The 16,864-nt window shown below is 42.9% G+C and overlaps 1 protein-coding gene across 3 annotated transcripts in view; it reads right to left on the reverse strand.

Moving 5' to 3' along the window:
- ATP6V1H (ATPase H+ transporting V1 subunit H) overlaps window positions 1–16,611 on the reverse strand; it is a 67,504-nt gene extending 50,893 nt beyond the window's left edge. Inside the window, exons 1-5 of one of the 3 annotated variants that reach the window (XM_053248913.1) lie at window positions 16,391–16,610; window positions 12,622–12,684; window positions 11,027–11,148; window positions 4,829–4,931; window positions 2,024–2,113 (exon numbers count right to left, since the gene is read on the reverse strand). In XM_053248913.1, the coding sequence (XP_053104888.1) occupies window positions 2,024–2,113; window positions 4,829–4,931; window positions 11,027–11,130 (297 nt within the window). In that variant the 5' untranslated portion in view covers window positions 11,131–11,148; window positions 12,622–12,684; window positions 16,391–16,610. Of the gene's footprint in view, window positions 1–2,023; window positions 2,114–4,828; window positions 4,932–11,026; window positions 11,149–12,621; window positions 12,685–16,390 lie in introns of all 3 variants that reach the window. The other 2 variants (XM_053248914.1, XM_053248912.1) reach the window with 2 other exon arrangements.
- Window positions 16,612–16,864: the final 253 nt, after the last annotated feature.

Below are 16,864 nucleotides of genomic sequence, written 5' to 3' on the forward strand. Positions count from 1 at the left end.
CAATTTCTGTCTTGAGGATCAAAATAATGAGGTTACTAAGGTGGTGGCGAGATTCTTTTAGACTAAGATCTTGTTTAAGGTCTAATTCATAGGAGCTATTGTTTTGTCCTGATTATTATGTACAAGTGAATTTCGGCCCGTTAAATAACGGGCGCTAGTAACGGGCGCTACGGCCCCCCGCAAGCAGAGCTCCTCTCTCTGAAAAGCCTCTTCCCGAACAGGCGCTTTGGGCGCAAAGGATGCCTATTGCGTCCTTTGCGTCCATAGCGCCAGTTCGGGCAGTGACTTTGCACAGAGAGGAGCTCTGCTTGCGAGCTCCTCTCTCCTTCTCTAAATAGGAACTTTTATCGCCCGACTGACGCAGGCGTACTCTGGTAAGGAGTTCTCGGCAGCTGGGAGGGCGGGCGGGCGGGCGGCGGCCGCGGGGGCAATTACATGGGCCGATTTGGCCCTTATTCATGGTGGGGGGGTTTCAAAAAGGAGGACTCGGGCAGCTGGGAGGGCGGGCGGGTGGTTGGCGGCGGCAGCTGCGGGAGCAATTTATTGCTACGACGATCGGGACATCAACCGTCGTTTGGGGCACTTCAGCTACTTTGGGCAACATGGCCGCCCGTGTCTGGGCGGCCGTATCTTTCTCGCCGGCTCTGGGCATGTGGTCCGCGCATGTCCAGAACTGCCGAGAAAGACACGGGCAGCACGAACGCACGCCCAAGCCTTTTATTATAGAGGATTATATTACTGTTGGCATATTGTGTTTTTAATCTTGTTTTAATCTTTGTATGTTCTGTGTATGGCCTATGGCTGTAATAAACTGATTGTATTGTGTCCAGAAATTAAAGGGGTACCCAGCGCCCTGAGAACACAGTCATTGCTTGCCAAACATGAAACTGTCCTTCCAGCCAGGTCTCATCATCTGCCCACTGCATTATGGCTCCATTAAAAGTTCTTGAACAATTTCAAAGGCAGCCCCAAATACAGCACATTACAGCATCGATTCTAGAGGTTGCAAAAAGCATACTATTATGGAGGACAGACCCATCAATAATAATTATAATACAGTTTAAGCACCTCAACTGCTAGATGCTGTACAGTAATTATATAAAAAGGAATGAGGCTTACAGATTAATATGTAAAACATCAATTTGTCCAACACATTAAGTACTAGAATTTGCGATGAACAGAGAAATGGAATATAATGGCTCAGTCATTTGTAGCTGACAGATTACAAGGATTATTATAGTTTAAATTTATACAATTTTAAGTGTATGGAGGGACTGAAGTTCTGCTCAGTGGGGTCCCGTTTTTAAAATGTTAATAAAAATAGATACATCTCTCTCTCTTTTAATTTGCAAAAGGTTAACTAGTTCAATTATGAATGATTCAACCATGCTCATTTCAAGTAGGAAGTTCAATCTGATCTCATTGACCATACCTCAGGCACTTTTCACAGATTTTGAATATGCTGTGGAGGTAGAAACCATAACCACTGTTCACAGGAAGCTTAGGAACATAGGAAGCTGCCATATACTGAGTCAGACCATTGGTCTATCTAGCTCAGTATTGTCTTCACAGACTGGCAGCGGCTTCTCCAAGGCTGCAAGCAGGAATCTCTCTCAGCCCTATCTTGGAGATTCCAGGGAGGGAACTTGAAACCTTCTGCTCTTCCCACAGCAGCTCCATCCCCTAAGGGGAATATCTTACAGTGCTCACACATCAAGTCTCTCATTCATATGCAACCAGGGTGGACCCTATTAGCTAAAGGGACAAGTCATGCTTGCTACCACAAGACAAGTTGTTGTTTATTCCATCAGACACTGCAGCTGTGCAACCTCCATTAACTATGGTGGAGAGGATACACACGCTTCATGCAAACCCTGCTAAAATGAAAGAGGGCCAGTTGCTGCATAGCCTCTAACCTTCCCAGACCCATCTAAAGTGGAAAGCCAGTAGAAAGCCACCTACACTTAAATAAGACACCCACATATCAATACGTGCTAAACATGAAAAAGGTTAATTAACTTACCTGCAGCATATCATCAACCATAGTTAAGATGTACTGAACTGTCTGTTCCTTGGAGATATGAGTCATCAGGTTTATGAATGTCTTCGCACACTAGGAAAAAACATTGCAAGAAGTTATAAGTATTAGTGACTGTTTTCCTTCTCGTTTTAGTTTGTCACAAGAACTGGACATGCTAGGAACTCTCACCAAAATAGACTATTACTACTGTGCATTGCATTAATGCTCAGCATACCGCGATTACTAAACATCCTGCGGACTGAAGACTATAGATTTAGGGGACCGTGTTTTCATTGATACAATCTTACAGTATCAAAAGTTTATATGCATTTTGATAGACAGACAGACAGACGTGTGTGTACACACACACTTGTAAAAGAGGGTCATCTGGGAAGCAAACCTAAAGTGTGTTATGCATGCTGAACACCACAACTTGAACCAAACCAGATATGCAGAACTGCCAGCCTGCTTTCCAAATAACTAATACAAGAAGGAGAGCTCTTTCCAAACCATGGCAGGCATATTCATGCTACTTCAGCTTGGTTGTTTCTCTTCCTCTTTCCACAGAGCAGGGCAAGAAGAGCAGGAGGGAAAGTGCATGGATACACAACATGTCCACATTTAACATGAAACTCTGAAAGAGACTTATAATGTTCTCTGTTACTGGAGAGGTGAGGGGATCCCCCAGATCCTTGATAACACAACAGGAAATAGAGGACAAGCAGCTCAACTACACTTTGGGGCAAGATGGCAATTCTGAGGGCACACTATGAAAGCAATTTGTAGCTGCACCAAAATATCTGATTCAAGCAGCAGAATGCACAAAATACTGAAAAGAAAGATTACCATTTTACTATGCAGCCCAAGACATTTTGATGTACGTTGTAAGTTCCGGCGCCCTCACAGCTGAAGGCAGAAAATGCTGAAGACTTAAGGCGAATTCACACATACATGCTTATAACTACATGACTGCAATGCTGTCATGTGGAAATCTATTTCAAATTAAGCATCACATGCAGATTGTTCATAACACTTGACAATACCTCAAATAAAATATTCATAAAAGAGGCAGTTTACAATGCAAGTGCAAGTCAATAAGTGGCAAGATCCCAAGTGAATATATATATTCATATTAGTGGCGGGGGGCGGGGGGGGGGGGGAAGCAGCTCTTGGAAACCAAAAGGTTTTGTAACAAAAACATGAGCAAATTACATTGCCCAATTATAGAATCATAGCATTTCAGAGTTGGAAAGGACCTTGGAGGTCTTCTAGTCCAGGGGTTCCCAACCTTTTCTTAACAAGTGCACACCTTCTGTCGCAAACTTTCAGCTCAGGTACCCCACACAGATTATGTGTGTGTGTGCGCATGTGTGTACACGTACACACACTTAAATGCTACAGTTTTGAGGCAGGCTACACCAATCACTGGCTTACATCCACACTAAGTTACTCATAAGCAGCCTTATAAAATTAATAGACAATTTTACTTGTCTTATTAATTTCAACGGTAGTACTCAGTGCTAATTTTCTGAAGCCTGTCAGTCAGGCCGATGGGAGGGGTATGCTGAGCTTCAGCACGTAGCCAGCCAATCAAAAGCAGATGAAGGGGGTCTTCAGCCTCCCCTTCTTCAGCACACACATCACTGAGGCTGCATCAGCTTCATGCTGGCAATCCTCAGGTGGGGAACAAATAGCATGGCTGCAGTGTGGGGAGGCAGGAGGGTTCCAAGTACCCCCTGCTTGGAACCCCTCTTCTAGTCCAATCCCCTGCTCAGGAAAGGGAAGTTCTATACTTATTGACCCAAATTTCACAGCATAAAACTGGAGGTTCTGAGCCACCTGCACTGCTACAGGCTCTTAAGGAAGCACTGGAGGTCTTGAGCAAGAGCGCAAAGATCCATATTTCAGCAGTGCTACTTAGATTATTTCCAAAGTAAGCAGCACTCCTGAAATGTTCAGGATTGCCTGAATTATTCCACAGGACATGTGGGGCCGTGTTTCTAAATCAATGTTACTATCTGTTGTTGTTCTCGACATTTATGGCCACTAATCCCAAAATGAGAGCAACTTGTTTGACATGTCTCACTTGACATCAATACGCAATGGAAAGCAGTTATGGCCAGTAGGGGTGTGCACAAACCATGGTTTGAGCACTGGTTCGGCATCGCTGGGAGGGGAGTGGGAGCTTTAAGAAAGAAGAGAGCAGGTCCTTACCTGCTTTCTGTTGCCTCATGCAGCTTCCTGCTGGGGTGGCACTCAGCCCAAGCCCAGTGAGGCGCAACAGACAACACCATGATGACCATGAAATGGTACCTGCAAATGTGCAGATGCCATGTCCATTCTGGCACCTCATGGGGGAGGAGGTACTTGGGCCAAGCACTGCCCCAGCAGGAAGCTGCATGGGGCAGTAGATAGCAGGCTCCTCTTTCTTAAAGCTCCTGGTCACCTCTCCCTGCTCTCCTCCCCATGGCACTGAACGTATGCTTCAACCACGGTTCATGCACACCCCTAATGGCCAGGTTCTCTGGAAATTAATAAGACTTGAGCGGTAAGTTAAATTCTTAAATTGCAACATGCTTAATCATGTTGGGCCCACAGCTCTAAAGAAACCCACATAAAAATCTCAAAAAGACAGCAGTACAATACTGCAAGTCATTCTGCATCAGCACAGCTTGTATACTACTTCACTATAGCAAGCAGATACAGGGAAGCAAACCTTTTAAGCCAAGATACTGTACCAACAATTAAAAAATAATGATAACAAGTGCTAATAGAATAGGAATTTGCATACAAGAGATGCTAGATCACCTGGCTGCCTTCAGTTTGTAACAACTCTTGTTTCTCTTCCGGGCTCCTTTTCTGCTCAAATCTTTGAATAAATTCACAGTCTTCAGCTGAAATCATCTGTCCTCTAGAAAGAAAAACAACAGCCATGAGAAGTTCTGAAGATACTATCTTAGGACTTCCAGGTTTATTTCCTTACAGTAATCAGTGAACATTCTTCCTTTCCAAATCATATTAAATAAATTAAAAACCTTGTACTGTTGTAACTCAAGACCTTCATATTTTGCCAAAGGGCACTGGGTTGGACCAGAGATAGGGTGAGCAGAGCTTTCCCACTCCTTCCTCTCCATTTCAACCTCCACAATCCAAGATCTGCTTGAGGGTCATAGGACTGGAATGGCATGGAAGGAGACACAGGAGTACGTAATGGGAGGAGGAATTTTGAAGAATTAGGAGTGGGGGGTGGGGAGCTTCCTTGCATGAGCAGAAAAAGTGACATAGAACTATAGTGACTCTGCCTATTCAAAATCCTCTTCTCAGCCATCCAAACTCAGAGTCTAGGATCCAACAAGTTACTTTAGATATGACCAAAGGCTTGAGCATGTCTTATGGGACTTTTTTCCTCTCAACTGCCACTACTGCCGCCACCAACCACCTGCCATATCACAAATTGCTTTTTAAAGTCTCAAAAGTACGAGAGAGAGAGAGAGAGAGAGAGAGAGAGAGAGAGAGAGAGAGAGACTGTCATGTCAGACTAGTGTTCAAGAAACATACTGAAAGAATTTTTGAGGGCATGGAGCTAGTTGCGCAGTTGTTTGTATCTTGGCTTGTCTCTTCTCAGGCATCCAAACTCTTCTAAACATGTCAAGTATTCAAAATGCAGTGAAGAGCAAGATCCACCAAATGTTTAAGACATAGAAAAGAAAAAATGCTGCTTTCCCCCCCATATACGACTCCAAGAATGTGTTGCCCTTTTGCTAATCTTAGCTCTTTTTCCCGCTTTAAAGTCTGCCAATCAAAAATGGAGAGCAGGGGGCTTTTTAAAAAAACAAAACAGAAATAAACTTGCAGTGCTATTTAGAAACGACAGAGTCTACCAAGATGACTCAGCCTCTCTAGTCTCTAGTACAGTAATTTTAAATTCACCAAGTACAAACATGACTCAAAGAAAACATTATGCACCAACAGTAACATCTCTATTCACCCAAGCCAGCCAATAAAACTTGAAAGCCAGCAGTAAGGGTCAGTAATATGAAAATAATTACGTTTCCCACATATTTTGTCCCACTCGTTTAAATGACAAGTTATACCTTCGGAACCTGCCAATAACACCCAGAAAAGCAAGTTGAACTACAGCAACAGAAGTGTCAGTAGAGCACGGCTCTGGACAAACTGCCTTTCTCTTCTCCAAAAAGGGAAAATGCTCTTCAAGTATGCTTTCCTGTACCTATGCCAAGCTGTTCCATATCTTAAAGAAACACATTGTGCTCCGTATCACACATCTGGGCACCTGCAGATTGTGGACAAACTCTTTGGCACCATTTGCCATAAGATGGTTGACTAGATATCCTTACAGCAAAGGGGGATGGGAGGTGGGGATGGAGAGCAGGTATGTCTATTTAACTTACAAATTTTCATTTTGAAAATGTTTTACATATCATTTTTAACAGCACTGCATACTTGTATTCTGTCCTATGTAGCTGTCATGGCAGCAGCACAAGATGAGAACATTACATTCAAATACTCAAGCGAACACATAAAAAGCAACACACACATCAGGAGGGGACAGAATAGGATTCCAGATACAGCTTATATCAATTCACGGTAATTTTCAGAATCATTCCTCATTGCCTTTTTGTTTTTTAAAGTAGGTTTCTTTGGGGCATTTACGGCTATGGAGAAAACCATAATGTGGATATAGCAATGTGTCTACAAGCCTCAGAAACTGCAATGCAAGATGACGCCAAACTCAAGTGTCATGGAAACATCTATGAACAGGAGGCTCTTAATCCACTGATCAAAAGGAGGGGCTGGGATGGCAAGAGGAGCAGCAGCATCACACTTTTGAAAGTCCAGATGTTGTTTCATGAAAAAGTGAGCGTATGTCAAATATTTGTGGCAGCATGAAAGAAATGCCACATGCTCTCCTAAGAGAGCTAAACAGCCGGGGGGAGAGAAAAATCATGGGAAGAGCATAGCTCCCATTCACTTCAGCAGAGACTTCACAGAAGAGGTTCCTGCAGCAATGCACCCATTAGAGATGAATATCACAGACAAACCAGCTTGCTACCTAACAATTCAAATCAGGATCAGAAAGGAAAAGTCAAAGGTGCTTTGGGAGAGGAAAAAAGGCCTAACAATTGGTTGTGTCAAGAGCCAGACAGAGCAGCAGTTCTCCAAGGAACTCTAGGTGGTGTTCCCTGAAGAAAGGATCAGTACTGGTAGACAAGCTCTCTCACACCACTGATCTTCCCTGCAGTGCACAGCTGGAGGGGAGTGTTGGGTGTGTGCAAATTCTCACTTTGTGATGTGGAGGAGCAATATACCTGACAATTGCCCTGTGTGAACTAAGTATATGCCATAAAATACACTCTTGAATCCATGTGCAGGGGTGTCCTGGCAAGCAGGTCTATGTGAAAAGCATCCCTGAATACAGAAAGTTTTAGTCACTGAAAATATGGCAGAAAATATCGGAGAGGTTTTTTTCTTAAAGCTCCATTTTTTAATATGTTAGGAGGATCAGAGAAAGAGCTCCAGTGCCTGACATATTACTACACTATATTACACTACAGTGATTTCTATAATGCTTAACAATTCTTCATTTACCATCCCAACAACTTTAATGTAACTCACAATCTGAGATGCTGCAACTTGTTAAAGGCCTGAGCAAATCTTCTGTGGGAAGCATGGCTCTGAACCTGTTTCTTCCACACAAAAGCACTTTTCAAACAACCTAAGCATGATGCATGAACACACACAGGGGCTTTTCCAGGGTTCGAGATCACATGGAGAGTGTCCTCTGTGTATAGGGCTTTTTGCAGGCAGTCAACCAACCTTGTGTTGCTTGGGATAAGGGCATGCTGCCAAGATCCCATTCCTCACTCTCCACACATTCACTACCTATAATTACACCTTAACACCACATATTCATAGCAGCAAACTAAATGTCTTATCAGTCCAGGTCTCCCAGTGAATTTTTAAAAACTCCAAGATAATATTTCAAGTCCAAGCTCATTATACAACAACCTGGAAAAGCTTTCAGAGTTTTGAGAAACAGTACAGCACATAACTAAGTGGATTTTTTTAAAAAATGCATAGGCATTTCCACCTCTGGACATGGACATGGCTTGTGGAAACCTATGCTTATCAGAGGAAGCCATAGTAAGACAGGCAGATATAATTCTAAAACCGAAAAACAGAAACAGCAGTAGCGTTTGATTATAGATTAAATGCCCTGCTATAAAAACCAACCCTATTTCAATTGGTAAATGACACAGTAGCTCATGATTACATTTCCTTTTCATTACACGTTTCCTTGAAGCAAGTATAGTTCCTCTACTGCTCACATGACATAGCAATGGCCACCTTGTTCCCGTAAAGTTTGGTCAGGACTCATCTCATTTCTATCCTTAATTTCTGTGAATAACGTACTCATTCTAGTCATTTAGTCTACAAGTGCCAGAAGGCAGATGACAAGCCAGAGTGCAGGGAATCATGGGTGTCTCCTCTTCTGGGCAACTGAACTCTATGAATTGGCTTTTGTTATTTCTCTAAATTAAATCAGCCAGTGGAAATCTTGCTGGAAGGGACAAGGACTCGTGAAGCCTCCCTAATCACCCTTTGGTTCTTTTTGGCTAGGAGAGATTCTTTCAATAGAGATCGTGTTTGCTTCTTTTGTTCTCCTCTGAAGGATAGCATGCTTATGAGAAAGGAAAGCTATGGAGACCTTTGAACCCTGGCTCCTTGGACTTGGAGTCTAGTTTTGTAAACCAACAAGTATGACTCTATTCCCATGGACAGAGAGCTTTTAGAAATCTATTCTATTTTCAGTCTGGCTCCCACCATGGCTTTGAGCTAGATGAGGGAATATGTCCCAGTTTGTTCTGCTACACCTCTCAGTGGCTTTTGGAATCACTGACCATGGTATCCTTCTGCACCACCTGGCTGGGATGGGATTAAGAGGCACTGTTTTGTAGTGGCTCACATCCTCTCTGGCAGATAGGCTCCATCCAGAAGATGGTGCTGGGCAACTTCTGCTCAGCATCTTGGCTACTCCCGCAGGCTCCCAACTTATCTATATGAAACCACTGGGAGAAGTCATTTGGGGGTTTGCGTGGGATGTCATCAGTATGCTACCATCCACAGCTGTAGCAGCTGTGGCTGTCCTTAATTGGTGCTTGGACTCAGCGATGGGCCTCCGGATGGAAGTGAACAAGCTGAATTTAAATCTGAACAAGACACAGGTGATCCTGGTCAGGAGGCCCACTGATCCAGGACTGAGTTGTTTCCCAGCTCTGGACAGGGTAGCATCCCTCTTGGCAGGTTCACAGCTTGGGAGGGCTCCTGGACCAAGCCTTACTTCTGCATGTCCAGGTGTCAGTTGTGACCAGGAGTGTGTTTGTCCAGGTTTGGCTGGTGCATCATCTGAACCCATTTCTGACTCAGATGGACAGGGCTAAAACTGTTCACACCCTTATCATTTTTCATCTTGACTACTCCAACGTGTTCTATATGGGCTGCCCCTGAAGACCCTTTAGAAGTTTCACCAATTCGGAACACTTTGATCACATCATGCTGCTACTGCACCAGCTGCAATGGTGTGCCGGTTACCTGTGCCAGGTTTGATCTCTGAAGCCCTTTACCAGTCAGGACCAAGTTACCTGAAAGACCAACCTTTCCCACTTGAACCTGCCAGCCCTGGGAGATCCTACAGAGGTTTTCTCTTGTATGTTCCACCACCTTCTGAAGCTCGATTTGCAGGAACACATAAGCAAGCCTTCTCAATGATAACCACCTTTTTCTGGAACTCCCTGCCACCTGAATTTTGGATGGCAGTTTTCCTGGCAATTTTTAAAAAGAATCTGAAGACACTACCCCCTCTGAGGGCTTTTTTTTCCTTTCTACTTTTTGCTGTTCTTTGTATAATGTTTTTATTACTGCTGTTACTGTTCTGCTTTTATTCTGTTATTACTGTTGCACTCTTAATTTTTGTTAGTCTAGGGGGAAAGGCAGAGGATAAATTTTCAAATAAATAGTATTTAAAACTGCCTCTGTATCTGAACTGCTCGTGCCTAAATGCTCCAACTTATTAGGTGCATTCTGGTTTTACAGAAGAATACTAGAAGTCTCCTACAGGCACCTACAAATGCTAGGAGGGCACAAAGAAAAGTATCCAGGCTCAATAAGAGAGTGGTAACAACCTCTAGTGAGGCCTTCCTGCTAATAGTGGAAAACCATAATTTTGCAATTCTTTAATTTTTAAAAGCATGCATCTGAGAATACTAGGAAGTCTGTTTGGCTATAGAGCTCTCCATTAATGGCTTGCATTCAGCTGAGATGCATTATGCAGTTGAGATGCATAATGGGGGACAAACCTCAGGATCAGGGGAAGGGGTCCTAGGCTGAAGCCAGATCGAAAACCTCTGGGTTAAGTTTGAGCCCTGGACCCCCACTCATTTCTCTACGGTATGCCTAAAATGAGATGGGCCTTCATCTTCAGCCTTCTGATTTTCAAGTATTGGCACAAATAGCAACCTATGGAGACAAGGCAAAGCTACCAACAACATTAACAGAGAACTGGGGAGCTATGGGACATCCTTCCCAACCCTGGTTATCTTCTGAGTCTGCAAAACAAAACAAAAAAGCTCTGCCATCGTATTTGATATATTTATTCTGCAACTTTTTAAATGAAAAATATAATCTACTAAAATGCTAGAAGACCTTGGTACCTTCAAGACTGGACTTTGGCAGAATTCTGAACAATAACTAAAAACATTAGAAAGAATGTTCCGTTCCATCTATACCACTACACTAAGTGTATTTTAGAAAAAAAATAAGAAGTTCCATTTTTTAAAACTGGAACAGCCAGTTTCCCAATAATGTTCCACTGACTCAAAATTTTCCAATTCTCAAAGACTGAATTTAGACACTTTACATGAGCACTAAAATCTAACAGCCCATGAAACGCCTCTTCCAGCAATTTGTGACCAGTTCATAACTTACTGAAGATATGACTGCCAATTCACTTTATTAGCCCGGACCTCAGCAGCTTTAGCAGCTATGATATTGGTGGGCACAGCAGCATCCACAGCACCCCGGATATCCATCTTGAACTTGATTTAAATCTGTTAAGAAATGAGGTTAGTCAGTATCTGTTTTCAGAAAAACTGGAAAATTCTTCAGCCATAGCATTTGTATTCGAATCAGTTTAATCACATTCAGATCAGGACAATTAGACTTAAGCCAGTTTGTGGGTCATACACAAGACTTTTGAACTCACCAATATACCGGCAAATACAGATATTTTCAATAGCACTTGCTATGTGGTAGTGTGTTAAAAATTAGGCAAATTGGTAGAGAATACCCAAATATTAAGGGTGACTGGCTTTAGCTGCCTGAAAGGAGAACGATTTTCAGAGCATATGTTGAAACTGTGTATGTTCAAATTGTATGTTGAAAAAGCACTGTAGCTAATGAATGCAGTTATAATCCAGCCACAGCTAATTCTGTTTAAGTTTCATTGATTTCACAGGGAAGTTAGGCATGTACACAGAAACACAGGAATCTGTTCTGCCTTATACCGAGTAAGACCCTTGGTCCATCTAGCTTACTATTGTCTACCCAGACTGGCAGCGACTTCTCCAAGGTTGCAGCCACAAATCTCTCTCAGCCCTATCTTGGATATGTCAGGGAGGGGGAACCTCCTGCATGCAAGCATGCAGATGCTCTTCCCAGAACATGGAAGCATGCAGCCCCATCCCCTAAGAGGAATACCTTAAAGTGCTCCCAGATGTAGTCTCCCATTCAAATGTAACCAGGGTTAATTTCATGCTTATACCAAACAATTCATGCTTGTACCAAATTAAGGAGACTTATGAGTACCTAAATGTGACTAAATCATTCTTAATATATCCAAAGCTCACAGAGAAGCATTCTGTCATATTTAATAAAAGTAACACAAAATTTATCAGAATATTGTTCAGTGCATTGTATTAACGTGTTGTCCAAAAAACCTCAATATGAGTAAATGATTTATTTATTTTATTATTTATTTATTACATTTATATCCTGCTCTTCCTCCAAGGAACCCATAGCGGTGTACTACATACTTGAGTTTCTCCTCACAACAATCCTGTGAAGTAGGTTAGTCTGAGAGAGAAGTGACTGGCCCAGAGTCACCCAGCTAGTTTTATGGCTGAATGTGGATTTGAACTCGGGTCTCCCCAGTCGTAGTCCAGCACGCTAACCACTACACCATGCTGACTCTCATTGGCAATAGTTTTGGCAATAGTTTTGGCAATAGTTTTGGCAATAGTTTAGCCTTTTCTTCTACAGTCGAGAAAGAAGAGCATTTCGAGTTTCTAAATATTCAAAGGCTTATACATGCATAGGCTGTAACATATAGCTTTCTCTATAGAACTTCCAGACATTGCAAAGTTCCAATAGTTGCAGATGATTTTGTTGCAGTTTAATCTGCATCACTCAGTCTGAAGAAGCATACATGCTTCAAGGCATGAATGCGACATCAAATCAAACTGGACAAAAGAAACTAAAGCAAGTTTTAAAATATACATATATAAAAGCTATGTCTCTATTACCCTCAACACATGTGATGAATTGACATGACATCAGTTGCACCATGGAAGTTTCTCATTGTTTCACTGTAAAATGGAAATTGTACAAAACTAAACCTATTGCAAAAAAAAAAAAATCCTAAACATAAACTAAGATCAATTAAATTGTTTGTACATGTCTCTTTATTCTATTTGACATTGTTAAAATTCCTGAAATTCAATAAAGCATTTCCTAGGCAAATAGCTACAACACTGTTAAGAAAGTTATAAAACTAACAACTGCTTTAAAAATGCAATTTTTATAGATTAAAAAATCAACTTTAATTGCTTAGACTGATTCACAATAAAATGTTTATGCTAATTCAATGAATCACATAATTACAAGACTACAATGTAAATAACGGTGAACCCTTCTAACCTGCACACAAAGGCAAGATTTTTCAACATAGTGCTGGCAAGTGTTATTTACTCTGGTTTCTGAAAGTTACTTACTTTGGTCTCTTTCACTCATTGTGAAAGAGAACGTCTGTCTCATTCACCATATCCAGAATTCCCCAATTTCAATGAGGAAACTGATTCAGAATGAAGCACCCAGAAAGTGGAGTGAAAGAAGAGACTAATAGAAAGTTGCATTTCACAAGGTGATTTGATTAAAAATTTCAGGATTGAGCTTTGTTAAGACAGCAGAGTGTGCTTCCAAGGATGTCCCTTCTGTTACTTCCACGTGAGGGCTTAGAGTACAGCTTTTTCAGTAGGAGAATCCACATTATGGAATGCTTTGTCTACAGTAATTTGTTCTATCCCTCCTTTTGCCCAAATCTGATCTGAGGCTTATTTATTCATCATATCATTCTCAGTGTGATAATTATTTAACTGTTTTAGGTTCTTGGATGGTGTTTCTGCTGGTGGTTTTGTCGCTATCACGCTTTTATATTTATTCCTTGTTCTGTATGTACAGTGTATTTTAATGTGGATTTTTCTATCTTAGTTTTATTTTTGTACATCCTTTGAAAAAGTTATTTTAGAATAACTAGTAAATAAATAATAGAAATGTGCAAAATTATTTTCCCTTGCCACAGAGCAAATACTACTATCCCACATGAGGGCACTGCTCTAAGAAAGAATCTCTAGCTTCTGCAGTTCACACATACGAAATGGTTGCCAAATAGTATTAGAGCGGTTGATTCTGCCCAATTGACTGAGCAGAACTCAAACCAGAAGACTGAGGCAAAGGATTCTGAACATTATTTCTGTGCCTCAGACTACAAGTGCAATTCTGCCCAGAAACACTTAACTGACTTACATTCTTCCCACAGCCTTTGAACAACAGCATTGTCATTTTCCACATTTCCAAAGTGAATACTTTTCAAACTAAATGGTCCTAAAGTTATAAGTGACATCAGTTATCTGTTGCAATTTATAGAGAACGACAGAAACACAGTGGAGCACGACTATGTACCAGAACCAGTGACCTTCACCATTTCAGCTTCCTCCTTCTTTAGGATGCTTCTGCCCTAGTCTGACTCTTTGATGCCAAAACAAGCTATCTGGTTTTTAACATGTTAAATCATGGCTGGGGCAAACCTTTCATAAACATAAGCCAATTATACCTGACTAAACCAGCTCAAACTCCAGCAGGGCCATTTCCTCACACACAAGTACCAGATAAATCCTTCCTTCCACTGGATGCACACAATGTTTGTTATTGGATGAAACAACTATTTCTGTTCTCAGCATTAAAATGACAAGGGGCCCCACCTCAGAGAATGGAAGCTGCACACATTTTCATTTGTCATCCAGACGAATGAAGCAGTGATGCACCAAACACACAGCACATGCTATGGGGGAGAGGCAATTTTCATTGAAAGTCCACCTTCCTTCTGCAGCCCAATATGTCCCTGCAGGCCACAGCCTCAGGAACATAGAAAGGCTTCAGGAGTAAGCAGTTGGGGAGGCATCACCCCTTCCCCACAACATGTACTGCTTGTTCGCTGCACCAGCACTTAAATTAGTCTGGAAGTTGGCCAATGTATCTGGAAAACCTAATGAGGTTCATCTGCAACCTGCAAATTATTAGGGACATGGAAATCTTCATTTTCCCCTAAACAAACAAAAACATTCAACAGTGCATAGCTACAACTGAACAAAGTGGGACAAATGTTTGTGGGCCCATGAGGGAGAGGGGCTCTCCAGCTGTATGGCAGCTTGTTCTTTGCTCTTTCCCTTTCTGAAGAAGGTGGTGAGGGTGCGGGGGCCTAGCTTCACTTTTTGGCCCAGGGCCCCACTCCAACTTTGCTACTCCCTGACATTCAACAAGCTGGTGGGAAAGAGAAGCAGTGTTCCCTCTAAGGCAGGGCTGTTCAACTTCTGCCCTCCTGCAGATGTTGGCCTACAGCTCCCATAATCCCTGGCTATTGGCCACTGCGGTTGGGGATTACGGGAGTTGTAGTCCAAAAACAGCTTGGGGGCCTAAGTTGAGCAGGCCTGTTCTAAGGCAAGTGAATGTGTGTGCACTCACACGTTTCTTGATGTCCACCCAGTCAATTTTGATTCCCGTTCAGGTTGAATCAGGAAGGCCCCATCCTGAATGCACGTATGCACACACTGCCTTGATACGGCCACCCAGAACAAAATTCATTTCACACACAGATGGAAAAAATTAGAGAGAACACTGATGAGGAGGAAGCAGACCCAGAGGCAATAAGGTCTGGACTGGTAATTTGGCAAAGAGGCACCTTTTAACATGGCGATTCTCTTTATTTAGCAGGGGGAGAATAACTGGCCCTATCCACCCCAATCACAGTACCTCCAGTGCCTGCTGGTGGTGTCTATCTTATGTTTCTTTTTAGATTGTGAGGCCTTTGGGGACAGGGATCCAATTTATTTATTTATTATTTCTCTGTGTAAATTGCCCTGAGCCATTTTTGGAAGGGTGGTATAGAAATTGAATGAATAAATAATAAATCAAAGTGCTCCTTTGGAGCAGACACTTCCCATAGCAAAGTCAAATTGGCACAATGAGAGTTCTATGCTTGTAGAGAAGCTCCTGTGTCTTGGCCCACTAGCTTGAATACTCTCAGGCTATCTGTTCTGAAGAGGACCTACGCTAAACTTGAAGAATACTGCAGATGGGGTGGGGGGAATTCATGCAGCAATGGCTGTTAGCCAGGAGAGCTAAAAGAGGAACCTCCATGAGGCAGTGTGTCTTGGATTACAAGGCACCGGGGGTAAACCACAGGATGCCTCTTTCTATAGTGCTGTTCTTGTGACCTTGCCCATGACAGCTGGCTGCACTGTTCCCTCAAAGGTGTGGGCACATGCAAGCACTTACAATTTTTTGCATGTCCACTTAGTTCATTTTCAATCCTGCTCAGGTTGAATCAGGAAGGCCCCATTCTGAATGCATGTGTGCACACACTGCCTTGATACTGCTGCCCAGAACAAAACTCATTCCACACAGAGATTAAAAAAAAAGTAGAGGGACCACTGGCTGGCTGGTCTGCTTACGGTTGGGCACAGAACGCTAGACAAGACAGAGACCCTAGTCTGCTCCAGCAGGGCCCTTCTTACAGGATGGGTAACGCGGGCAGCTGGCTTGTGGGCTTGGACTGGGCGTAGACTGAGTGGCCTTTTCTGGCCCTTTCCCAGCTCTTTCATTTTGGGTACCACCAGCCTCAAGGACAGCAGGCTGCCCCCTTACTAGCGACAACCCCTCTCTCCCATCCCGATCCCACCAGCCCTAACCCAAGCCTGTCCCCCCGGGTCCCATCCCTCACAGGCTCCCCTTCCTCACCCTGGTGGAGGAGCAAGAAGAGACTACCGGGCTGATGGCCTCGCTTACTCGCTTCCCTTCTTCAGACTAGCAATGAAGTTCCTGAAATTTGCCGCAGCGGGTGACCCAGGCTCAGCCGCGGAGTACACAGAAGCGAGAGCAGGGACTCAAGATCATGTGACAGCGCTCAGCTGACAGCCGTTCGCCGCTACGGGTCCTGAGAAGGCTCCGTTCGCGAAGCTCGAATAGGCAACTGATGATCCCCGGAAAGACTGGGAGGCCGTGGGGTTTTGTTGTTGGTGCTGCGTTCGGTAGCTGCGGCTGGGGACGCTGTTACACTCGGCACTTTTTTCAGAATCACTGCTGCAAACTCGAGAAGAATGTTTTATTTCCTCCTAGCAAGTCTATTGGAGGTTAAAGAAAATATTTTAAGAAACAGTTTAAAAACACGGGCACAGAACACTTAATGTCACGATTTTTTATTTTTAATCCAGT

The sequence above is a fragment of the Hemicordylus capensis genome, chromosome 4, assembly GCF_027244095.1.
Source record: "Hemicordylus capensis ecotype Gifberg chromosome 4, rHemCap1.1.pri, whole genome shotgun sequence".
NCBI lineage: Eukaryota > Metazoa > Chordata > Lepidosauria > Squamata > Cordylidae > Hemicordylus > Hemicordylus capensis.